Source organism: Accipiter gentilis, chromosome 31 (genome assembly GCF_929443795.1).
Source record: "Accipiter gentilis chromosome 31, bAccGen1.1, whole genome shotgun sequence".
Lineage (NCBI taxonomy): Eukaryota > Metazoa > Chordata > Aves > Accipitriformes > Accipitridae > Astur > Astur gentilis.
Window position 1 is genome coordinate 16,763,435 of NC_064910.1, and position 27,034 is coordinate 16,790,468.

The 27,034-nt window shown below is 40.1% G+C and overlaps 1 protein-coding gene across 5 annotated transcripts in view; it reads left to right on the forward strand.

Annotated features, from left to right (window-relative positions):
- Positions 1–563: 563 nt before the first annotated feature.
- The window catches only part of SHROOM2 (shroom family member 2), a 131,511-nt gene continuing 105,040 nt past the window's right edge, over positions 564–27,034 (forward strand). For all 5 annotated transcript variants that reach the window (XM_049834069.1, XM_049834070.1, XM_049834071.1 and 2 more), the window contains exon 1: positions 564–776. In XM_049834069.1, coding sequence (XP_049690026.1) covers positions 564–776 — 213 coding nt within the window. The remainder of the gene's footprint in view (positions 777–27,034) is intronic.

Here is a 27,034-nt window from a genome sequence, read left to right on the forward strand (position 1 = left end):
CCGCCGCCTTTGTCTGGGCGGCCGACCCGGGGCTGCTCTCCCTCCTCCTCCTCCTCCTCCTCCTCCTCCTCCTGAGGGGATCGCGCTGTAGGGCTGCCCGCTTTTGGGGAGGGGCGAGCGGCTTCCCCCCCCACCCCCCGCTGGGGAAACCCGCGGGTGGAAAGCGGGTTTCGCCCTGTTTTCGGGGTGAGAGGGAGGGAGAGAGGGAGGCGGGGGGGCGCCTCGCCTCGCTCCTCTCCCGGCGTCCCGCCGTTTGCCCCGCCGCCAAGTTGCCACAAGTTGGAGCCGCCCCCCCGCTGCTGCCGCCGGGTTCTGGCCTCGGGGTGAGAGACAATACCGAGGAGGAGGAGGAGGAGGAGGAGGAGGGGGCGGGCGGGAGCAGCCCTCTCTCGCCGCCGATGGGGCCGGGCTGGACGGCGCTGCGGGGCGGGTAGGTGGCTCCGCGGGCTACCGGGGAGCGGGGCCGGCAGAGGCAGGCGGGCCCCGGCCACGACGAGGCGCCGCTGGCGGCGCGGGAAGGAGGAGGAGGAGGAGGAGGAGGAGGAGGGGGGGGTGTTTGCTCCATGGAGGACGTGGGGCTGCGGAGCGGGCGGGAGCGGCTGGCCGGCGGCGACCCGCGTCTGGGGGCCGTGCTGGTGGAACCGGTGATGGTGATGGTGGAGCAGCGGGCGGCCGAGGGCTACAAGCTGGTGGAGGTGCTGCTGAGCGGCGGGGCTCCCTGGGGCTTCACCCTGAAGGGCGGACGAGAGCACGGGGAGCCCCTCATCATCACCAAGGTGAGAAGCGCCGCGGGCGTGTGTGGAGGTGGAGGGGAGTGGGTGGGTGGGTGGGGGTCCGGCCGGCTCCATCGTGGCGTGACAGCGGGCCCGGTCCGGCCGCGCCGCCTGCCCGCAGCCCGGGGCGCTCCGCAGGTGCCGGCGGTGGTGCGGAGGGCCCCGAGGCGGCCGGTCGTGCTCGGGGAACTGGGCGCCGGGGCACCCGGCACCGGGCTCACGCCGGCAGTTCTGGGGGGCAACAGGTTGGTGGGCGCAGGTCCGCCCCGCCGCTCCCACCGACCTGCTGCTTCTGGCCCGCGGTTCCTCGCCGGTAAAAAAAAAAAAGCCGGTGCGGTCGTCGAGGGCGCCGGCAAGTGGCCGGGGGAGCCGAGACCCCGAGCTGGGCCCTTCCCTTCCCTCCCCGCGGGCTCCTGGCGCAGAGGGGGACGGAGAGCAGAACTGCCGGCTCTCGGGCTGAGTTCTCTCCGCTGGTGTTGCACTTGCAAATTGCAAATGATGAGGGTGACCTTTCGTGTCTCCCTCCTTTTAAACAAAAGGTCTTGTGGATAGGGACCAAATCTGTGCTCGAAGACGGGGGTGGGGGAGGCTCCTGGGCATATCTGCACTTTCTGGTTGTTTGGTTTTTTTTTTTTCTTACTGCTTTTTTTCTATGCCCTTGTATACTTGCAGCTTTAATCTCGGTGTATCGGGCATGAGTTAGAGAAATACATCACGTTTTCTAGAAAATGTTTTTCATCTGCGTGTGTTTTGACTTAGGAACCCCCATCCCCACTAATCGTTGGGTTTTGCTGTTAAGACAGCTTTCTTATTGCACAGTGAAAACACATTAAAATAGATCCATGTGTAGTTGGGGAAAAAAATCCTCATTAGCAAAGCGCATTTTACTCGGGATCTGTAGGAAAGATGTGTATGCTTTGTCTACGAGTCCTGTGGATTCTGCCTCTTCCCATTTTAGAAGTGCACAGAGAGTGTCAGAGGTCAACAAGTCCTGTTTTATCCACAGCAGAAATTCTTCTAATCTAATTTTTCAGTTGGTTTCATTGTCAGTTGACTAGTTGGCTCACTTCTCCCACCCTTGAAACTAGTGCATCGTGGACTTTACAAGTTAGCGCTTCTGAAACCATCTTTTTCTAGAGCTCTTCCCTACTGCTGTTTTTTCAAGAAACAACAGTGTCAGAAGATGTATATGCTGAAAAATGACTGGGTGTCTGTTGGCCTCTTGCCAGTACCCTGAATTACAGAATATCAAACCTGGGAGCGTTTGAGGAAAGGAGAACAGAGCTACTTACTATGTCTGTACTAGCTATCAAGTGCCAAATCAAATAATTCCACCTTTCTGGTAATGGCTAATAAGTGCTACATCTAAAGACTGATCAGTGATACTTATTCGTAATGTTACCTAGGTATTAAGTAACAGGCTTAAGTATTTGTGGCATGAGGATGTGGCTGTGGTATGTGGAGAGAAGTGTCTGGAGATGGGAACCTTGTAAACTGGGTCTGTTGCAAAGGAATAATTAAGTGGAACCACAGCCTTGGTTATCTCCTGAAACCGTGCTCCTGTGTGGAAGAGAAATCTGGGTCCATCGGTGCTGACCTAGGAAGAAGAGATGACCTGGATCCTTGCGGCTAAATTTTGGAGTGTATTTTCATTTGCCATTGTTGGATGTAAGTGTATAGAACTAGTTTTGAAACCAGGGACTGGAGCTCGTGTCCCCAGGACTACAGTTCTTTTGCTGCAAAATCTTCCTTGTGATTCGGCCCACCCATCTTGGTATTGAGTTTTGGTTTTTTCTGCACTGCTCCTACTGGTGGAAGGCTACTGGGAAGAATAATACCAGGTGGTTAAAGCAATCCCTCCTTGCAGTAGGAGATGTGAAGTTTGTCTCCTCTGGGCTGAAGAGAGCCCTGAGCTTGAGTCACCCCCTTCCTGAGTGCACCTGGGGATGGCCGGGCTGCCACGCAAGAGGAGATGCTGCTTCTCCTCTCCCTGTGGCGTGTGCTGTCCCTTCTCAGGTAGGCTGGTGGCTGGCCAGCTGGGGATCGAAGAAAACCCACTGGACCGAATCTTTCAGGATACCTGTGGAAAAATTCCTGGGTTTGTGGATTCAGGCTGTGCTTCAGCGTGAGCTGGCTGTGGAGCTCTGTCTCCCTCTGGTCCAGGGCGGCTCTGGGGAAGCGAGGGTGGATGACGCCAACTGCCACTTTTTAAGGAGAGGAATGTGACAAGGTGTGAATGGAGTCTCAGATAGCAGCTACTTAAGGGGGATTTCTAAAATTCTGCCTGTCTCCTTTTTTACCGTTGTCTTAAAAGCAAGATCAGCCTTTGAAGAAAGTTGCACCTTTATGTAAAGGCTGGGAAGTCTGTGGTGTAAATATTTCCTTCTTTCCTTACCGTGTATGGGACAACTATCGTAACTGCCAGAAAAGTAGCACCAGAAAATACTGTAATTGAAAAATCAGTGAGCAAGTGTATGTTGTTCATTTTGCAGCACTTTCTGCGTAGCACACCTCTTGGGTGTTAGCTCCTCTGGTTTTGTGGCTATTTCACTTGCTGATAGGAAGGGAATTTTTTTGTTACAGATACCGTAGGGAGAGTCTAGGGCAAGAAGAGCTGCAAACACTACTTGGGAATTTATTAGCTGGAAATCTAGTCAATTAAAACAAGAGTGTCCTTTGATCCACCAAACTACCAATAATCAGGCAGGGGAAGGCATGCTAAAGAGGAGAAAATGTGTCCAGCCTCAGCAGGGGAATAACCGTGTGCTCAGCGGCTGGAATGTCCGGGGGGTGGGCAGGCTTCCCTGTTTTCATGACAGCGTTTCTTTCTCTTAACTGAAACAAGGCTTGGAGAAAGAGTTCTGAACCAGGCAGGTAGAATATCAAGTTAACCTGCCAGGCGTGAGCCTTTTTTTTTTTTTTTTTTTTTTTTTTTTTTTTCCTCCTTCCCCCTTGCCCTTTTTGTTGTTGCTGCAATAGGTGCAGAGGAAAAACGGTGCATGATACAGCTTGCTCGATCTTTAAACATAGCTGGTCTTCTAAAACTTGCCCCACCCACGTGCGAGTGGTGTTGCTAATATTTAAGAAAAAGGTCTTTTAGCGTTGTTGTTGTGTTCCTTACTATTATTTTTATAATGTCCCTTTAAAAAAAAAATGCTTTACATTTTTTCTGATCTCTGCATGTGTGTATGATAACATTCCAAAAAAAATTGCCCAAAGGCAGCTTGTTCTTGCCTAATTTGACATCTTGAAATAAAGAACTTGCTTTTTATGGCAACATGTGTATTTCAACAGAAGGTGAACTGACAACTTTGAGGACTTTAATTAGAAGTCTCGCAAGCCTCTGTTTTTTCCTCTTTTTAAGGAAACGGGACTCTGAAGAGGGAGATCTTACTGGAAATAATGACAATGAAAAGTTGAGGTGCTCAGGTGTAAATCTTGTGAAAATCTCCCATAGCTGCATTATCTTGATTACTTTTACTTTAAAATTACTCTTATCTGAGATGGCCAACTTGTATTGTCAGTTGAAGCATTGATTGTGGGTGATGGATAGAAAGTCATTTCACTGCCTGTACTAACAATATTCTTAGGAACTCTGAAGTTGTTCTGCAGTCAGTGTTATCCTTATTATATTAATAAATGTGAAAACATCATAGTTTATATGTTTCAAGAAAGATCAACATATCGTTTAAATAAATTCCTCTTTAGTATCAGCTTTACAAGGGCCTGCAGCCGTACCTCCTCAAGCTATGATCTCATTGCAGGCTAATCAAGGCTGGGCTTGGCTGGTATTTCTGCAAGATTTCCAAGTGAAACCTGGACTGTTGCAGGATGTTTTGTTGTTGATTTAGTAGATAGAGTTCTTGTCTCCTGAATCAGTGCTGAATTCATGCCCCAGCTGGAGGTGCTGTCTTTCAAGAAGAAGCAGTATCAGACAGACTCCGAACTTTTGTTTATTTGTCTTTATTACATTGCACTTTCATAATGTGCTCCTGTTTCTGGTTAGGTGTGAATTGTAACTTGTTTAACCTAATAATTATTTAAATTGTATAAAGGAGTGCTTCTCTACTAATTGGCTGCAGGACTTCTCCATGTGACTTGTATCAATTTATTATTTCAGTAGTAAGGGAAGTGATTACAGTTTTCATTAAGTAATTCTTTATCCTTTGGCCTTAAACATATAACTAAAAGCAATTACTTGTATTGCTATGCTGCAACAATATTTAGAGGGGGATCCCTCCCCTTTAATGGCTGTATACAAATTAATCAAAAAAAGACATTTTCAAGCAAATACTGGTTGCCTCCCTCAAGTTAGGTGTTTGAGGTGAGCTGCATTGCTTGTAGACATTAACAGTTCTTAAACTTGGCTGTGAACCTTGATGTCCAGAAAGCCAGCATTTAGTGGTAATCCTTGGAAATTACTGACCGCTTTAATGTAAATGCAGTCACTTGTGTAAACAGCTGATTTATAAGTTATTAGGAGGCATTGTACTGTGGCTGAGAGAATTCTAGGTCTCTGTACCCTGACAAATGTCATTCACTTCCTTCAGTTCTAGAAAGTTAATACATGAAGGAGTATTCATTCTATTTTATTTCCTATCCATATTTTCTTGGTCATCAAAACCAAGCAAAACTACTAACCTGTATGGGCCGTAATTTGAACATGTATCTTGACCAGCAATTTTAAAAGAATGTATTGAATCACATTCTATATTTCCTCTGAAACCTTTATTCAACTTCTTAACTTGTAAGAGGGGTTTATTGTTGAGGAAAGATTGGTCTGAGTTGGACCTTTTCTTCGTGCTGTTAAATTTGACAGTTGAGAATTTTTAGGAAATGTTTATATATTAGAATGAATGTTTTAGAATTAAAATACTACCATGTAGCTATTTATCTTTTTTCCTTGTCAAATATATGAAAAGTTGGGTTTTTTTCAGTGCTACAGAAACTGTTTTGAGTGGTGTTTACTTTTGTGTCTGGTTGCTGGATCCCAGGTTTCTGTTACTGGAGGAAAGGAGTTTGCTTTGATGCAAGAAGATATTATTGCTTTTTACTTTGGTAAACTGATTCACGAAGGGAATGCTCTCAATTTTAGCACTTTAATGGCTGTTGAATGAGCTCTCCATCATGACTGTTAATTTACTGGCAGAATGGAGCCCATCACAGTCATATGTGGTGGTAATGGTCTGGCTGTGGAAGTCTGCAGCTTAAAAGATGGGGTTTTTTTACAAAAGCATTAACAGTTGAAATGCCACCAGTATTGGAAATTGCATTTTAAAGGTATCTTGGATATGGCTACATGTGATGTACAAACTGTGTAGGGAGTTGAAATGAGAGGTTGGTTTAAAAGGCTTGTGATTTGAGAAGTTTCAAGTCAGATGAGTTACATGCTTAGAAGTCAACAGTGGGAGAGTGCAATTTAAGAAACGGTGTGTACGTGCTTGCAGTCCTGAAACTGCAGTTTTCCTTTGTGCATTTCACACTACGTTTCAGGACAAAAATCCTTCCGAGAAGGAGTCAGAATGCTGTGTTTAAAACCAGAACTAAGAAGCTTCCTCTCAACAAGCAAACTTTCAACTTTTGGAAGTACCGATTGCTTCCAAATTGCTTGTTTTTCTCTCCTCTGTATTTCCCCCTTCCAGCTACTTAGGCAAAAACTGTCAAATCTATCATGATTTTTTTAGTTTAAAATACAAACAAAAACATCCACATCTGTGGAGTCTGGCAAAGGAATTAGTGTGTTTTGTGGGAATAGTTACTGCAGTAGGAGTTAAGACAGTGGGATTGCCTATTTGAATGTTTATGAATTTAGTCTATTTAAAGGACGGTTTAAACTTATCTTCTTGTTAGTGTCTGTTGCTACTTTTCGGTATGAATTTTGAATAACACTATAGACATTAGCATAAAAATAAATGACCAGCAAGAGACCTCTTGTTATTGCCTGCTGTTGTCAGAGGATTTCCAGTAACACCATTTATTACCTAGTTAATGGTCATGCTTGTGTTTTTGGGTTTTTTAAGAGGAAGAAACAGTGTGGGCTTGTGTGGTGTTTGTGCATATGCTACATATGCTTTACTCAATAGACTGTATATATTTTTTTCCTGTAGAACTTGATTCACTGTGTGTTCTCCCACTTAATATTTGAAGTATGGGAGTGTGGAAAGAACAAGGTCAATGGGAAATGAAACCTGGTCATGAATAGATTAGAGAAAACAACTGTTTAGTAGTAAGCAAGCCAATACTACACCACATATGTGAGCTTTTTTCTTCTTGAGGCAAGCCATTTGTGTTTAGTCTTCCTATGCATTTGTCACCTATACAGAGAATACCTAATATGCATATGGATCTAGTTCCATGGGTCACTATTATAGAGGTTTGAGACAGGTCCCAGCCATTAAACAGATTTTTCACTTGCTATATGTTTAAGAGAGAAAGTGCATGAGGAGTTTTGCAGAGAGGTAAGGTAAAAAATTATGCAGTTATGTTGAGAATTCACCTGTTTAATCTATGCAAACTTGCTTTCTATTGTCTGTGTTTTCAGCCTATTGAATTGAAGGTTTTTTTAAAATACACATAAAGAAAAATACTGATGCCTCTGTGTAAAACTTATGGAAGTCTTTCTGGGTTTTTGTTTTTTGGAGGGGGTTGTTGGAGTTTTTTGGCTTATCTTTAAGATAAGAAACAAATTTGGAAGCTTTCTAATCCCACGCAGCACATTATTTTCAGTTTCTTACAGGTTATGCAGCAGATGTGCTGTGCTATACCCATCTTCCCCCCCGCCCCAAGAATATTATTGCCACTCTGGTGGTGAATTTTTAGGAGTTTAATTTTTGTACTACTTGTAACTTCACAGATATGGTCATGCACAAGCAAGATGGACTGTGAGGTTTATGGAATGGGTAACTGAATGCTTTTTGTTTAAATGCATTAATTCAGTGATAGCAAACGTCTACAAAGTAGACTGTAACCAGTTTTTAAATTCAGCTTGGTGTAGTTGTAGAATGTGTTTGTATCCTTCATATATACTTCTCAAGCAGCAGACTTTCGGTGGTATTCACCCAGACATTAGCTAGATGTTTAATAGAGGTAGGTATTTTTGGAAAGTGATTTAGTGTTTAAATTAGACATGACTTAAGTGCTCTGAATTGCTTTCTGAAGGTGCCTACCGTTCATTTGCTGTCAGCTGTGTGAAGCTGAGGAAACCCGTCCTTCCTTGACACATACCTAGATGCCTATGAGGTGCCCGTACTAAGGTGAAATACGCTTGAGCAAGACTGTCGTCTGCGTATTTGCAATGTGTGTGGCTATACCTAAAACTCTTGAAAAATTCTTTATTTCTCCGATTGTGCTTTGTTTCTGAACATCACAGGAACGTAGCTTCTCGGTTTGATTTATAGAGCTAACCGGGGGAGAGTTGTAGCCTACCGAGGACAACGACGTTTGTGAAGTTAGGAGAGAACTTCCTTCCCCTCCCTGTAGGTTAATACAGTATCAGTATTCAGTCTTTAAGAAATTCAGGGCTTTCTTCCGTAAGCACAGGTCAGGTCACAAGATAAGAGAATGGCTTCTGCAACATAACAAGTTATTGGGGGATCTTTTTAGTGGCATTTGCGGGTACCTGAGAGTCATTGTGGTGTGCCGAACTCCCCAAGGCAGAAAGAGACGACTGTTGGTAAATGCTGGAAATACAACAAATTGCTGCTTTGAGAAACTAAATAGCTTCTGTCAGGTACACAATGCTTGGGTTGGCTTTTAAAGTAGAAACAGATGGAGTAGAGTGACAACAGAAAAGAGGTGGTTATTTCAAAGCTCTTCTGAACCTGGATGAAATGGCAAAATCAACTGAAAGCTTTAAACTGTTTAGGCAAAGTCACAGTAGCCTTGGCACTGAGGGGAAGGCTTCGTGTCCTGTGTCCCTATACTTCTGCCTCACCCTTCACCACCCTTCCCCTCCGCCACCAGCCCTGCTTTCCCCCCCGTTTAAATCTCTCTCCATTTCTAAAGTATTAGATTATTTGAAATATTTAAATTCTACTTATTTATCCACATTGATCAACTCTGATATATGAGTGAGGAAATACGTTGTCATGTTTCTTAGATACAGAGTTTCTAAAGAATTGTACTTAGTTAGGAAGTTTTTGAAGGATGTAGAATGTCCTGTTGTTCAAGGGTGGTACAAAGAGCAAAAAATAGTCTTGGTGGCTGAAGCTTGGAAATAGGGAATACACGGGGACCTGCACTGCAGTGCTTGAGAGGCTGTATCCCTTTGGATAGCTACTAACAGTGCAATTTCATCCATTCTTGCAGTCATTCTTCTAGCTGAAGGACCTTTTAGAAGGAAGATAGATCGTGATTGGGTGTCCTCTCATTATTGTGGTTGTAGGTGGCCTTATCGGATACTTTCTTTGCTTCAGGCTCTTAGCTGTTCTGTCAGTCGTGTTTCTGAGGTCTAGACCATTTCCATACTTACCATAGTCTAGTCCTTTGCTGTGTGTTTGTGTCATCTGCAACAACAGGGTGTTTAATGTTCTGGTAATGGCAGAGACGGTTATCTCTGAGCAGTTTGGCAGAGATTCTGAGAATGTTCTTGCTAATGTGTGAAGTTGCATTCAATTTGGTTTTGTTTAAACCATAGCATAACCTGATGAAACTAATTCAGAGTTTTTTTAAATGGAAATATGAACTTCATTCTAAGCTGTGCTGTTTCTTTTAAATGGAAGAAGATCCAAGTGTTAGTGAAACTTACTTGAAACAAGATCCAGAGCCTTTTAAAATGGCCAAACGCTTTAATTTTAGAGTAACAAGTTCTTCATCCTCAGTCCTTCTATTATATTCTCTCTGTAATGGACTTGCAATGAAGTCTGAATAGCTGAAGTAGGAAGAGATCTTGTCAATGGGGAGCATGAGAGTACAATAAATTTGTTTGAAAGTGAAGCACAGGTACCTACTGCTGTACTCGAAATTGCAGTACTTTTCCTCTTCAGTAAAATAGATTATTGTTCTCAAAATCCCTTCACAAAGCTTTAAAAACAGATGAGTTTGGATTTTTTCTCTTGATAAAACATACTTTGTTATACACTTGCTTTGAAAACTTCCAACGTAAACTATGACACAAAGCAGTATCTCCCAGTTTCCCAAATACATATAAACTACTCAGCATTCTTTAGGAAATAAACTACTGTTTTGGTTCAGTGAATACTGTAAAAAGTTACCGTTGCAGGGTAGCAATACTTTATTTGGACGCTGTGTATTTTTCAGTAAAATACTGTAATCTTTTAGGATAGTATCATAGAAACATGATTTCATGGTAAAGGAAGCTAAACACTTCCTACACAGTATCAGTTAGTCATCACTGTGTTAATTTTCTTAAACAAATTAGATGCAAAAATGAGTTTGTGGGTGTCTAGCTGGCTGATATCTGATACAACGAATTCTCCAACTCCTGATGCGTATTTGGATTTTGGATAATGAAGTGATTACAGTATTGTAAGTTGCTTTCTTTCCTCTACAAGTACATGTTTTGTTGATGCAAAAGAGAGGAGGACGTTAGATTTTCATTAGAGACATTTCCAGTTGTCTCTTTTTTTTTAAATGGAATAGCAAAGCATCCATTTCAGTTATCCATTTAAATAAAAGAAAGATGCAAACATACCATGTTGATATAAGGTAGTATCTTGTTGGGTGTTTATATGTGGAAAGAACTTTAAGATAACAGGGAAAACTTGAGGCTTTATGTATCTGTTAAATATAATTAATGTTTAGAATAGTTCAGTCAAGATTTGAGAGAAATGTATACTTTCAAAATCAGCTTTTATAAACAATTTGTAATCTGTTTCTTACGAGACTATTTTGGTAAAGTGCCTTTATTTCTAAATATAAAGGCTTCTGTAAAATTAGAAAGCAGTGTCGTGTTCTGAGGCTGGAAGATGTTATATAAATACTGGATTCTCTTATATGGAGCACTAATGCTATAATGTTATTTCTACTTTCCCAAAAAAATGGTAGGGCAAAACTTTAAAGCTCTGAGGTAATTTCCCCCCCCCCCCGCCAAACTATGTATTCTCAGTATGTGCAAGAACTTCTGTATTTCCTATTATTTTTCCTTTCCTGTGTTTTGTAAAAGGTAAAACCCAACAGGTTGCTCCCCTGCTTAACTACAGTGATCTATTAGCAAGATAATTTTTTTTTTTTCTACTGTCTTTTACCTTCTGGGAACTAGATGTTTTTCCTGACTCCTGGGGGAGATTGCTATCGAGAGCAGAAAGGAGGGCTGCGCCTTTCCTGACACCTTGGAGACCTGAGGAGTTTCTGTGATTGCTCAATCTGATGTTAGGGAGGGGTGTAAGGCAAGTCTTTTGTTGCTCAACTGAATTTCTTCTGGCTGATTAAGGAAAGTGTCATCTTAAAAAGTATCATAGCTGTGACCTGTTATATCAAAGCTGTAGGTGATTAAAATGTGAGGGTGGAGAGACAGCGTGGTGCTTTGGTGGTGGTTTGGTTCCATGAAGCCAGTGACGAGTCTGGGTTTGCAAAGCTTCAACACAGAACCCTGTGAGAAGCAAGGAACTGGAAGTGTTAGCCCACTGAAAATTGGGAGAACTAGTAAATTAATTACCTCTTTTGCCACAGGTTGCTTGTGTACCTATGTCGAGTTGTATGGCAACTTTGCCTCAGTGTCTGGTGTTGAATAGGACTAATAATATTTCCCTACTTCACAGAAGTCTGTTTCTCAGGAAACACCTGACATGGAAGTGCTGAAATACTATGGTGACAAAGACTGCGTAGTCTTTCTAGTAAAACCCAGAACCCAAATAGATGGAAACACTAGGAGTACATAGAGTTGTCTTAATGCAATTCTGTCAGGAGTAAATTTTTCTCCCCAACAGAAAACAATGCTTTCTCCAGTGTTCGTCATAAATAATGAAGTGTACAATTAGCTCTTTTCTCACAAAATTAAACCCACTACCTACCCAAAATACACAGATGCTCTCAGTGCCTCAGAAAAGTAGAAGAGATGGATGGAGTGAGACAAGCTGTCAGCACCCGAGTGGGAGGAAAAAAAACCCCATAATGTGGACTTCTTGTATGAAAGGTCAACCAGACATTGGAATCTGAGATTTGAAACACTTATTAGCAGTAAAACTTCATAAGGAAATACATTTTTGTAGCCAAAACACATGTCCTTGCTGACCACTTGAATTTCCTTCAGTTTCTGTTGACAATGACCTACTTACAGCTCCTTCGTAGAAATACCGCTTCAAGACTGATGGTGAACTTCTGGTTCATCATCATCTAAGGTGATAACATAGGATACAAGTTTCAGCAGAATGAAGGGAGCATGTACATGTTTTCTTTTAACTGCAGACAAACTTAAAAATTTAGTTTCTTTATCTGCACATCACCAGCACTAACTGGAGACTACTGTTTGCTCCAATATATTGTATCAATGATTGGTACAGTCGCCCCACATTTCAATCTAAAGCTGTTAGGCTAGCATAGACTTTCCATCCTAAATCCAGTGCTGCAAATATTAGGTCTTTAGCAACCTAGTTTATTTTGCTGAAGGCTGACTGGGGAAATGTTGCATGAGCAATTTAATTAGCCAATTAGAGGGAGTGGAGATGAGCAGTAAGGAGTGGCAACATCGTGGTATACAGTCACACACCCCACACTGACTTACAAGCTGTAGTCCAGCTGACTTCCAGTGAAAATTAATTTGAAGTATGGAAATCATTTTAGCAAACAGGAGATAAGCATTTACAACTTCTGAATTCTCATTAATGAGCAGTCTGAATCCAGACCTTTACTCTTTCTTCATGTTGTGATTTTAAAAAAATATGCGTCCAGCCCTCTTCAGAGAACAAAATGGACATAACTGTTATTAAGATCAGAATAAAAAGAAAACAGTTCTGCTTGTTTTAACTCTTTGCTACCAAAAAATATTTCACGTTTGAACAACTAGGGGAGCCTGTTCACTAAATCAACACTAAATTAAGTCATGACACATTATAACTAGGTCTGCATCTGTTGTGGGGTACCTCTTTGTCTAAAGGCTTGGAATTTTCTGGGATATTTGATTGTTGCTGGCTGCAGTTTGTTATGGCCATGTTTTCTTCTCTTTGAGTTCCAGGAAAGTTTCTGTGAGGACTTTTTTTTGTTCATCTTGTTTTGATGTGAAATGAAAAATTGGTTGTATACCTTCTAATAACATGCTGCTAGGGATTATTACTTTTAGAAAATGTTTTTTGAACTTTAGACTGAAAGGTTTTCTTTCAGATTCCTGATTTAACTTTTTTGTAGTAGTTCCAGTGCTAATTTAACTACTTCTTGGTCCCTGGAAAGCTGCATCTAGATCTAGACTGTTACAAAACATTTCAAGGAAAATTCTTCATAGATGCATTTGACTCTGTTTAATAATAAGACTGGCTTCCACCATCTAAAACACAGCTGCAGTCAGTGACCCAAAAAGCAGCTCCCCTTCACCCCCCCAAAACCAATCAGTCTTTAGACACTGGACAGTAATTCTCATTTGCAGTAAATCAATGAGAGGAAGGAGAAAGCATGCTATTTGGCCATGAAATTCAGCATCTTATCATGTATGGTTGTAATGAGTGTGGGCTAGGGTTGTATATGTAACAATTACAGAAGTCTTAAATCATTCCACAGAGTGATTTGCTCTGTAAATTTTATATTCTTGTAACAGGTTTTATGCTTGTTTGCTTTTTACTTATTTTTTTCTTCTAGAGAAGACAGAAGAAACGTGGTGTCCTAGTGGCATCCAGGTAATTTTATCAACTGAACTGCAATTTTCCAGACTAACAGGAGCAACAATAGCTTGTTGTTTCCTGTGGGAGTCAACACTAGGAGGTGACTGGGGTACCTTGCCCACCAGGTTTAGGTTTCTCTGCTGCCAAAGTTATGTTTGGATTCAAGAACTCAGTCTCTAGGTTCTGGAGGGAGCGTGTTGTAGTTGCCTCTTCTTTCCCATGCTTGGTCCCAGCCTTTTCTTATTTTCCTTTAACCTGTTCCAGTTTTACCTCTGTCATACCTAGAAGTCTTTATCCCTTATCATTCTCCTCATCTGAGTGGTTCTGGATTCAATTCAACAGACAAAATCTTCCTTCTTTACAGGTTTCTCTCACTCTGCTATTTCTGTCCCTAGCTCCAAGTCTTCTTTCACCTTTTTCAGCCACATGCAGTTTGGCTTGTGTGGCCTCCTTCCCTTTTCCTTGGCACCTCTCTGCTTAAAACCCCAAACTTACAAAATGTCTAGCATGAAGGTTCTCCTCACGGGACTTGCAGTTGAGTGAGACTTCGAATAGCTGGATGCTTTCAAATGTGTTTAACTCAAACAGCACAAAACATATATGCACATAGACAACCACGTGCGCATCCTGGATGCTGTCAGGTTACTCCTTTCAGTGAAGCAGGGGTCACTAGATTGTTTCAGATTAAGTTGCCAGTTCTGCTTTTTAACGTAAGCATTTATTTCTTGGAACTGGCTGAACCATTTCAGTTTAAATTTAAGAAAATTGAAGGTTTGAGGCTGGCGTGCACAATGGAAAGTTTCTGCCTAACTAATTTGAAATATGGCAAATTCATCAACTACTGAAAGAAAATATGATCTCATGATGGGAAGCATCAAACAACTTTGATTACCAAGGTGGCTAATACCACCTGTGGTTAGTTACCAAAATGGATCTTAGAGTAAGATGAGGAGATCAGATGATTTTTGTCAAACTATGGCTTAGAGCCTACTTTATTAGAAAGGTGTGATATAGAATAAGAGCAACAAAAAGATGTCTGCTTTTGTTTGTATTGAAGTTTATGGTACAATGAAGAGGAAGTTGAGAGCTTGCAGGAAGAACAGTGATTTTTGTGTTTTTGTAGTTGTATTTGAAGTTACTCAGTCTGTTTTTTTTAATTCAAAGCCAGAATACACATAATAGACTGTGACCTGAAAAAGTATCCTGTGAATATTGTACGTAACAGAGCACATGGTTGCATGAGTCACAGAGATAGAGAAAAAACAAAGACATCTCACCCAGCTTTAGTTTTGAAAAGTAGTGTCTAGCAAGGTTACTGGATGTTCTGTAGTGTTTGATGATAGCTGTCCAGGTGATGATTAAATTGTAGCAAAGCACCAGAAGAATGTGTCTCCTCTGAGATATTTTGAGTTATTTCCCTTTCTGATTAGGCTGTGAGTTGAGGCAGAAGAAGAATGATGTAGTAGTTACACATTTTAAAAGGAGAACTAGCTTTAATATACAGTGGCAGAAGAGGAATTTTCCATTCTTGAGCAGATACTATTTGAAGCTTGCAGTTTTGGAAGGAAAGCAGGAACACCTTATGACCTCCAGCACATTCCAGTGTTTTGTGTTTGAGGTGGTTTTGTTGTTTGTTTGTTTTTTAAAAAGTGATGGTTTCAAATGCATTTTGTTCTTATCTGATTTATGTTCGCAGAACCATTTCCTGAACTGGCCAAAATTCTGATGATGGATGCCACTTTTTCCAAGGGTTTCAAGGTTATATAATTAAAATTAAATCTTGGAAGTTCAAAAGCTTTAGTTACTGAATGCTGGACCTCAATCTCAAAGCACTGGAAGAATCCCAAACTGTAAGCTGTATCTCTGTTACAGCACTTGTAACACAGTGCAAGTTGTGTACATAGGATGGGGACTGTCTTAGAAGGCAAGAAAAGCCTCAGATTTTTAATAGGCAACCATGTGAAGTTTAAGATGCATCAAAAAGGGAGTGCAGGGTCTTGGGTGTTAGAAGAAACAAGGGTGCAGTCACCATAAATAGGTGGGTTTTTTAATCTGGTGCATGACACTTGACACAGGCTTCCAGTTTATTAGGAGGATGTTGAAAATTGAGTAGGGTACTGGAAAAGGGCATAACAGTTACTTAAAAACTGACAAAATGTATTTTACTCAAGGAAATTGAGACACAGACCAAAATTTAATAGATTTTTAATCTAACTAACATGAAGCCTTGCCATGTTTGAAACAATAGTAATAGTTTCTATCCTTAAGAGGAAAGTTGCAAGGCATTGCTTAATGTTTTCTGTTTCTTGGGGGGTTTTGGGTTGGCTTTTGGTTTTTTTTGTTGGTTTTTTTTTAAAGATACTTGCTTAATGTAAAACAAGTTATTGGGCTCAGTATCAATGTACCTGGAGGAAAGCAGATCAGAAATAAAGTTGGATTCTGAACTGATAGACCCTTTTAGTGATGTGTCCATTCACAGGTATTTAGTTTCTGAAGAAACAGAAATGGTCATTGGGATTCCAAACCGAAAAGCTTTGAGTTGTGTGATGGCAGAGTAAATGCTAGCAAATTGTAGGATCTGTAATCTATAAAGCCGTTAATTAGTCACAGAGGAACTGAATGGTGAAACTTTTGACTGATACCATTCAGGTTAAGTACCGGAAGAAATGGGTTTTGTTTTGTACTGCATTGTGTTTGCAGGATACTCAAATGAAAATATGTGGCTTTGTTAGTAGTTAAACACAGCTTTGGATCCCTGTTCTTCAATGGTCATAAGATTGTTTATATAAGATATGTGATCAGGTCTTACTCTGAAATAGTACAGTATTTTCATTTATTGGTTAAACTCCAGATGACTTTTGAGATTAGAGTGAATAGTGTTGGAATTTCTTAGTAATTCCTTATATTTTTATCCCTGTTTTCTTTTTTAAAGGACAACAATTTCTTCAGTAGTTCTGAAAAAATCACTAAGATTTACTTAAATACAAGTTGTAATTAAATGATTCTACTTAATGTCATATCGCTATATAATGTTTCTGTATTTTGTATTATTTCCTGCTCGTGTCAGTGATTCTTAACCTTATGTTTAGTGTCATGTTAGTGTTTGGAGGTAAAGCTTCCTTTGTAGATTTTTCTCTGAGGTGTAGAAAATTCTTAAATCTGCCCATTCTCTTTTCTAAGGGGCCATCCTGGCAGGGAAAATAAGATTCTTAAGATATTTAGGGTTTAAAATGAAATTGTATTTATTAATATGGATTCTTTAGTTTTCTCATTACTTGTTCCTTCTCATAGAGTTTGGCACACTGTCCCTAATGATGTGTAAATATATCTAAATCATAACCTGTTTTTAATGACAACGAAAGATGATGTGCTGTACACGAGGTAGGAACATGTTAAAAATTCTTTGGTACTAAGGTATAACAAACCTCGGTGACTTATTTCTTCCAAGATACTCCCCATGTGTATGGAGGCCTATAGCTCTGTGAAATTCTGTTGGTGCACATCCACTTGTTCGTATCTGTCAGGCATTTTATTTGTGCTTTTGAGTTCAGATTATTTCCAGATCCTCGAAAATTAGCTATGCAATAAGGATGATAAATTCCCTTTGAAAAACAGATGCCAAAAAGATTCTGGCTTTTTTTTTTGCTGGATGTTGAGCCAAACAAAAGCTCTCTTTTGTCTTAAAAATCTCTGTCAGCCACAGGATTTTTCCTGTGCCATTGTTACTGACTTATCTGCTTGTGTTCCTTGGAAAAATTTGGAAATACTAATTGCATATTGAAAACAAAAGAACAGTGTGTGTAAGAATGAGCTTGTATGGGTTGATTTGCCACCAGCTTTTTTTCAGCTGTAGAGCAGCTTCATCTTACTCCTTGAAGCATGTTGGCAGACAGTTCAACGAAGATACTGCAAGTAGTGGCATGGCAGTAGAAAGGAATATTTGAAGCAGACTTAATATCAATGCAATAACATACTGGGTATCGCTCGAAGGTAAGCTAAGCAAACACTGTTTAGGGGATTGTATAGTACAAGCAGACCATCTTCTTTTTGAAGACTAGATCTGGTTCTTCTGGTTCATGTGCACTTAATGTCAAATATTATCTATCTTTTCTGCCAGCGGTATGTATAATCTGAGTGGAGAATACCTCTAGAGCTCTCTACTTCTTAATATTGATGGACAGAGTAACCACTTCTGTAAGACTGGATAGCTACCATTGCTTAAGAAAAATGGCCAAAAATGTGTGGACGCAATCTGTGACATTAACATTCATTAGTCTGCAAGTGTTGATCCATCATCGAGAGCTGCACTGAAGATGGTAATGGTATAAGCATCAGACTTGATTATGTATTTGAACGCTTGTGCAACTACTTGCATTTTGCAATTAGTGACTATATCTGCTCATGGTGGCTCCTCATTTTCCTAAGAAATGCCAAGTACGTAAGTAACTACAGCATAAGGCATGGTGCTCTGAAAAGATGGTAGTCTAGCAAGAAAATGGGTGGACACACCACCTGTTCTCTGGTGTGGTGATGTGAAATTTACTTCCCTTTAAGAAAACAAGATGTAGCCCTCCACTCTTTTGGGTAGCCCACGTGGATCATAAAATAAACAGAAGGATTATAGCATAAGGTTGTCCACTTTGGCTGGGTTGAAGCAATATATGCTATATTTTGTAGGCTTCACATTGAAAATTAAACAAGAAGTGCTTGAAAAGTGCTTTGTTCCCTTAATATGTATTTCGAAGATGGAGTTGTAAATTTCTTTAGCTGGAGTCTGAGCTGTACCACTGGCACTGGTGACAAGAAACTTCAGTTTGTTCTACAGAATCTTCTCAGATTCCTCTCTGAGACGAATCTGCTTGTCTACCAGACCAACAACATGCTGGAAGCTGCCTGAAGAATACAATAGCAAAATTTCTGAAACTTTAGGAATATGTAACTTCTTAAAGGTGAAAACCTGTGCTCTTGTATTGGAAATGATCAGCCACACAGCTGTGGGATTTGTTATGCCATGCGTAAAGACAATCCCATGATTTGCTTGGGTGTGGAGATCTGAAAGGGTGTGCGACAGCACTGGAGGTAATTACACAAGATCACAATAGCAGCAGTTTGTGGTTATCTCAGTGGCTGTATCAGTTTTGTGCTCATAATTATCACAAGGAAAACTTCCTAAGGGAACCTGTGTCATATTGATATGTGGTCACTGTCATAACCTGGCAGGAGTCAGCTTTGTGACTCCTTGAGCGTGGGAGATGTATCAAGGCATAGTTTCTGTTTGCTTTGTAGTTTCAGAGGGAAAGATCTGTGGGAAATAAATGTGGCCAATACATTTGCAAATGTGATAAGCTCTTAACATGCAGGTCATGACCCTTAACAATGTATTGGGTATCCCCACTGATGAGGAAAACATCTTGGTCTTGCCAGTCAAAGATTTCCATCGAGGGCTAGACATTTTTTCCTGACTTGCTGCAGTCTCTGTATAATGACTGTTGCAGGAACATTTCTGTGTATTCTCAGAGAGCAGTTTCTCATTTCTTTCACATTTTAAATTTCATACACTTAGAGAGAACCAGTATTTTCAGAACTAAGAGAACATACCCTGCTGGTTCACAGAGGCAAAAATAGTTACAGGGTAGCTCTGGAAAACTTGGAAGACTAGTAATTTCAATTGAAGTTATGTTGCCTAGGAAGATTCCTGTTCATTTTATTTAAGTGTGCATTTATGGAGTCACTAAGAGTAAGAAGGAAACTTACGTGAACTATTTTTATTTAGTTGTAAGTTCATGCAAGTGGACTAATTTTGCTTGGTTACAACTTGGCCTATTCTGAGATTTTGTAAAAGCTGAGTATTTGTCAGCTCCAGTGTCATCCAATGTCAGCTCCAACAGCATTGGAGTTGCAATTTCCTCCTGAAGCTTTAAAATTCTCAGCTGAAATTCTTTTATTTCATAAATGATAACTGTTGGCACTGGTGAGTCTGTCAGTGATGAGCCTCTGTCAGTATTCACTGACAGAATAGTGATTCATCTACTGTCCAGTCCAAACCAGAGAGTCTGATAAGCTAGCTGTGCTATCAAGTCAGTAACATTTCCTTTGTTATAAATATAATAAATAGCAATATAGATTTGTATCAATCCATTGCATTTTTCAAGCTTCTGTTTGACTTTGGCATTTAAGTATGCTCAAAATGGTCTTACTGCTCCACATGCAGTGTTGCCATGAATCTTACAGGCTGAATGGTACTATAGAATTTAAGGATTTTTATAGAATAACTATATTGCTTTTATTTCTTTTCCTTTATCATTGGATGCATTTGTCCTTGTATCCAGAGTCAGAGCTCTGTTTTTTGTAGCTCCTTCATTGGAGATAGCCATCCTCTGAATATCTGTTTTATGGATGCAGTCTTCCAGTTTTTCAAAAACCTGTTTACTCTTGCCAACATCTGCTACTCCTGACTATCACAATATTGCTTAGAGACATTGTGACCTTGCACCTCTTTCTAAAAATGCCTTACCTGTAACTGTTGGCAGTATCCTTTACTTTCAAATCAAAAAAGAAATTAGTTTTTGTTAGTGTTGCCTTGCTAACGTTATGTGTTCTATGGTAGCTGCTACATAGGCAGTTTAATGTGCTCTTTGTGCTACGGATTGATTTTCTCCTTTCTCCCCCTCGCCTTCCTCTTCAGCATCGTGAGACAAGGGTATTGTCTGGGCAGTCATGTCTGCTGTATCTAGGATCATGAGGGCAGCCGTAGCGACTAGGGACAAAGTCTGCTGGACCTCGTTTCCTGGTTTTGGAAGTAACTAGGAGTTAATAATTGAGGAAGGGTACTAAGAAGCAAAAGTATAGTGTAATTTTTGTTTTTTTATTTCCCCTCTCCTTTCCCTTTGATACAGTCTTTTAATAGCAGGTTAGGGCTGTCTGAATCATTTGTGTTTAAAAGTAAATTATTAAATTCATGGCAGGACTGTTTTTTGTTTTCTGGGGGTTTTTTTGGTGTTTGGGGTTTTTTTAACCTCTATTTTTAAACTTTTGCCTTTCCCAGTATTACCTACTAGAAATGTTTCATACCTGCTTTTAAGAAAAAAGGTGCTATTTTACACAGCTGTCTAACTGGCTTTATCTTTCTGAAAAACAACAGGCCATCTCGATTTTGTGGATTCATGATAGTATGTGTTACAGATTAGTACATAATACTCTATAATAGCTCTTCTTGCCACTTCTTTTCTAAGCTCAAGTCTGTCTGTCCCGATTAAACTCTCCTCATGTAAACATTGGTCAGTGTCAGCGCGTTCTTCTCCTTTAGATTTCTAAATTCTGCTGGATTCTTCTTTGGGTGGGATGACAAAAATTACTTGAAACTTTCAGTTTATGATACCATAGGGGATTGATAGACACAGTACCATCATGTGTGAGTGAGAAGGGAAAGCTGATCCCTTCCTAATAATTCCAGATGTTTTATTTACTTGTCTGCTGTTGACCACTGAACTGCTGTTTTCAGAGCATGGCCTAACATCATGCAAGTAAAGATCTCTGGCAAGCTCCCCAGTGCTTGCCTATGGGTCTGTGTTTATTGCTTGGGGGAGTGTGGGCGAGTTTTGTGTGTGTGTTGCCTTATCTACAGTAACTTTAAGCAATGCAGTCCTTATTGCGTGGCCCTTTGCAGCCAGTGCAGCTTTGACTAATCCAGGTAGTCTTGCATCATCAATAAACTTTGATTGTTCATCCTCTTGCAGATTGCTTATTTAAAAAAAAAAAAAAAACCCAAAAAAAAACCAAAAAACAAAACAACAAAACCCCCCCCCAAACCCAAACCCAAACCAAAAACAAAACCACAAAAACCCAAGACAAACAAACCAAAACCCCCCAAAACCAAACAAAACCCTGAAACAAAAAATGAACAGCACAGGCCATGCTGTAGGTGCCAGTGAGATTCTTGGTATCCTCTCTATATTGTGAAACTGGCCTTTTTATTTCTATCCCTTGTTTTCTCCTTACTGGGTTTTTAGAGAGGAATTTTTTTTAATCCCATGACAGCATAATTTGTTAACAAGTTCTGGTAAGAAATGCTGTCAAAAAAAAAAAAAAAAGAGAAACACTTCTGAGGACGGGGGGGAAGTAAAAATAAACCATGTATTGCTTGGGTAATTCTTTGCATTGAGTCCTTCAAAGAATTTTAACTCAACTATGACACAGAAGCCTGCAGAAATCGCACTCTGCTGCTGCCTGCTGTGTATTACTAATGCCATCTCTTCTGTTGGATGTAAATTGGTAGAAACTATAGTATTCGTGTACTTACCTGAATTTCTCAGGACTGTTGTGGGGCTGCTTTAGAGGTTATTTTCATATACTGCCTTCACTTTGTGAGGTAGCAAGGTTGTTTTAAATGAGAGGTTATACTCTGCAGTATGAGTTGCTTTAAAACATATTCTGATCTTGGTTTGTTGAAGGTTGTTGTTGTGGGTTTTTTTTCTCCCCCCTTGGTGATGCTTCAGTTTGTGACTGTTCTACTCATTCTTCCTCTTCTGAGAAATTACTCTGGTATGTAGGAATTTCTAGGATTTTCTCTGAAACTTCTTTTTCTTGAAAATTTTACAGAATGCTTCACTTAAGTGTTAGTGGCAGTGCAACATCTTACTGAGTACATGTAGTGTACACAGGTCGTTACTCAGGATCTGCAGAGTTTTTGACTGCAGCTCCAAATTTTTGATTTTGGCTTCCCAGATCAAATACTGAGGCTCCTTTCTTGATCTCCAAAAGCTTCTAGTTGGTTCTTGGCATTCGTTAGAATAGCCGCATTGTGATTTTAAGTAAGCAGGAAAAGGTGAAAACAAAATAAAGCTGTATGGTCCTATTACTCTTTAGAGAATGGCTTGAAATAAAACCTGATTTGCCGTGTGAGTGATGTGCTTGATCTCACAGACACCTGGCCAAAAGCAGTTTTAACAAGCAGCTGTATTTTTCATTCCATAAGTCCTCCTATACTTTGTTTGTAAGACAAGAACCTGATCCCATTTTCTGGTCAGGGATAATTACCAGCAAAATTTGAACATGCTTTACTTTGGGTTTTTTTGGTGTTTTTTTTTTTTTTTTTTTGTGTAGTCTTGCATAATAACAGTCCATAGCCTAGTTATTTTTTTATAAATTATTAAGCATTCTTTAAATTATTACTTAATCAGACAATTGGCCCTGTCTTCTTTCTAGGAGGCAGCTGTTTCTCAGTAAGGCAGTCCTATTTGTTGGACTCCTGTCCAGCCAGTCCTTCCTGGATTTGTTGGACAGTCCTGACTCACTGATCTTAAAAGCTTTATTTGGATCATCTACTGACTCTGAAGCTTGACATTTGAGGATGGCTGGGCCCAAAACCACTTGCATACATTAATAATGCTTTCTGTGGTTTTTCAGTATGTTCTTTTTCCATCTGTGGTGTGGCATTACCTGGCTGTATTTGTTTTCTTCCATTTCTCTTAAGTGCTTAGACAACATAATTCCCTCATCTGGCATTGTCCCCATAAGGACATCATTTGCTTTTCTCAGGTTCTAGGAAGCTGTGCAGCTTTTGTTCTGCATTAAAGCCATAGTTACAATGTTGCTTCCCTTATTTCAAGAAGAGTTCCGAGCTGTGGGTGAGCTTTCTGAAATGACAAGTCTTCGGATAACTGGGGTTTTTTTCCAAGGTAACTTGTGCCAAAATTGAAATTATTGGAAAATAAGGGCATGTAAGGTTATCTTGTGAACTAGGTTTTACCCAAGCGCCTGGGTCTTGCTTCAGGATTTGTTCAAAGAAAACACTTCTCTCTTCGAACCTCATTTTGGCAAAAGAAACTTCAGTGTAAGATTCAGGCTTCCTTTGTAATCTCCTTTTTCTGTTATTTTGTCACACCCTTGTTCACTTACATCTGTATGAACTCAACTGTGCTTCACTTAAGAGAAAATACCATTGCTCCCAACATACTGTGTGGGCTAGCTGGTTGGAAATAGAGCAGGCTGGCTTCTTAGCTGAGCTGTGGGTTTGATTTACTGTAAATGGGCTAATTAAATGTAAGATGCCATACTGCTCATGTTTGGGTGTAAGGAAGCTATGTAGCATTTAGCCCAAGTTGCTTACAGTTTTCTGTCTATTGATTTGTTGTAGTTATATATAAGGAGATAATATTGGTATAACAAAACTTGAAATAAAAAATAGAGAAATAGGCAAGACAAAAACTACTTTGTGAGCTGCTCAGTTTGTGCTCAGCATTTCTAGATCTTTTTCAAGTATAGAACTAGCTCAGATTTTTGTATTTTGTTGTTAAATAACTAAAGAGATTTGTGATTTGTTTTTACAGTTGTTCATGAGAGTCTTAATAAAGACTAATTGATGAAGGATCTGTACTTTTTAACCCTTTCATGCAGAGAGACTTAGCAAGCTTAGTATTACAGTACTTTCAAAGAAAGAATAGAGCGGTAGTCTGTTATTACTGTGATTGAGATCAATTAGGCTGTCTTAAGGGCCTCATTGTAGAAACAGCATCTTTTGGCATTTGATTTTTTTTTTTTCTATTTGTTTGGATGAAAAACTTTCAAGAAATTTGTGGGTGCTGGACCCTCTCTCTTCTGTAACTGAGATAAGCAGTAAAATTCTCATACTAGCAAAATTTGCCTATCAGTCTGTTCAGTAGAAGACAGAAGTCTGTCCTCCAGCCTTATCATTCTACCATTTTGTACCATCTGTAGACAATTATAAAAACAAGGTAAGAAAATATTGTTTGCTTTTTGCTCTATATAAATAAATGGAAGTGAGCATAATAGCAGCCAAAGGAAACATTCCTCTGTGATTGCAGCAAGGTTTGTCCAAAATAATAGACCCTGTATTTTGTAAATGTTTGGTTTGCCTCTGATGTTTAACATTTTAGGCTCTTTAATGTATTTGGGTGCATACCAGGCTAAGTGTAAAATTTCAAGATCCATTGGTGGAAGTCTTCTAAGACAAGACCACCTGCTGTGTTTGCTCTTCTGTTTCAATTGCTCTATTATACAATTTCTTCCGTTGCCAGTTGAGGAAGATGGAGGAGGCCACTCAGTTAAAGTATTACTTGGCATTAAGTGTTTATGTTGGTCGCCAATTTCCTGGTTTGGGAACAAAAAGTTTTATATAAATGACTTGTAAGTCTTCTGGATCCACAGAACGATGGGTCCGTCTTTATGTGGATCCAACCCAACAGAAAGCCAAACCAGGGCTGAACTGCTTCTGCTTTCCATGAAGTGATGAGGTGACTGCAAGACTGCAGTTTCCTCTGCATGTCAGCAATTATTCTCAGGTTTTAACACTGAAGGAGCTGTTGAGACTGTGCGTGAAGCTAGCTGTGTCACTCTAGTCATAGCACTACTGCTGGTTAATGAACAAATTGTTAGGAATAATAAATTCTTCAAGCTTTAAAAGTGTCTTCATGTAAGTGTTCTTACAGAAATGAGAAGTGCTTTGGTATGGGACTTTAAATAAACCATGCAGAACTGTATGGTAAACAGTAATAATTTTGGCCAAAAAGCGTCCGAGTCGGCACAGGACGATCCAAAACATTTCTTTGTCTTGTGCAAAAAATAAGGGCTTTCCTTGTACTGAGAGGACAGTAGTGGTCAGCATACCTCTAGTTTTACAGCCAGCCTTCTGCACCTGTAGAAGAAAATCAGATTTGTGGATGTAATCCAAATGATGGCATTGTCTCCGTACCTTACGATGGGTCTGTGACTCTGTTGACTAAACCAAAAGCACAGTCAAATGAGAACCTCTGGAGTTAGAAAAATTAGGTCTTTTCCTTAGTCCAGTCCTTCTCTGTACGAGAAGGCCTCTCAAACATCTGTAAGTACTGATACAGAATGACTCGCCAATCTTTGAGCCATTTAAAAAGCTCAGCTCTAGCAGCATTTCAGTTAAAAGCTGCCTCAAGGAACTGTTCCTCTGGGTAGGGTGGTGCTGGTGTGGGAGACCTAGAAATCGTGCTACAGAAACTGCTGCACGTCCTCTTAGCCACAGTTAATGCTGGGCAAATACTGTCAAGTGATTAAATTTGCATCTTACAAGATGTAATGAGGAAATCATGCTTTAATACAACTTAAAGTATTAAGATAAATCACAAGCAATTTAATACCATTTTAGAGGCAACTCAAATGTGTTCTGCCACCTGGGTCTGTCACTGAAGTAGTAACGTCCTGGTAAGAAGGACAGATTTTACTCTCTGGACAGTGCTGCGCTGAGCACTTCTGCAGTAATGTAAACAGGTACAGTAATGGAAAAACAGTACGTAGGGGAGCATAGAACCTGTATGTAAGAAGCCCTGTGAATGTTGACTGTTGAGAATATTTTTAGATTTAAAGACCTTATTTTGTCCAACTCTGAGTTGGGTTTGTATAGGAATAATATTTTGAGTAAATCCATCTTATATTAAGAAAATTAAAGGATCTGAATAAGAGACATCTTCAGTGTCTACAAAGGAAAGCATCTGTAGCTCTTATTTTTTTAACACTGAAAATAATGCTGCTTAGTAGACTGGATTTCATTTGCAACATTATTCTGTAAATACTCTAATGGCTAATGGTGTAGGTCAGTGCTAGGGCGGGTGACGTAGAGGCCATTAGCCTGTGCATTCTTGGTCATCTTTTGATAATCTTCATTGCTGCTAATCTTTTAAAATTTATCTGAAAATGAGTAACAAAAATTGTGAGGTGATGTTGTCCAGGTTTCTATGGTGGTAGTCTTTCTCAGAGAGAATTTTTGGTTTGGTTTGGGTTTTTTCTGCTGTCTGTTCTGTCTGTGTGTTTTACTCTCCAGCTCTTAGTTGTGGTCGGTCCATGTCCTTTCTACCCCAGCCCCCAACTCCAACACTGGAACAGCTCAAGGTCAAGAATCTGGCTGTTAAAGGAAACTGTTTTGTTTTGCATCAAGATTAATGGAGCTTTAAACTAACCAGGAGAGAAGAATTGTTCTGCTGAAATTGTTAAACACATCCACCCTTTTCAGCAGACGGGTTTTTGTTCTCAGTAGTGCTGGAAATGAGTTTTTAACAGATTGCACAAGCAGTAAGATATTCAGTGCAAGTGCATAATTCTTTTTTAATGAAAGGTGAGATTGGATACGTATAAAAGTGGCAATCATAATTAAGAACTTAAGTAAACCCTAGTGCATAATATTGCTCAGTAGGGGGTCATTCAGTTAGAAATAACCTAAAATTATAGTCCTATGCCTTTGTCTGCACGTATGCTTTATGTTAGCTTACTCGAACAATGAGATACACTGACTATGGTTCACTTTTCCAAGTGATTTGATGGAGACATGGAGAGAGAATACAATGAAGGCCCTCCTTGTTATCTATTCAAAAGACATAATTGTTCCCACTTTTTGCTCTCAACATCTTCAGGAGTCCTTTGGGGAGCAATATGGCAGCTGCTTAAGTAATTTTGGAACAGAAGAAAAAAGTAAAAATCAAGCAAAGGTGTTTTGTCAGTAGCATATTTTTC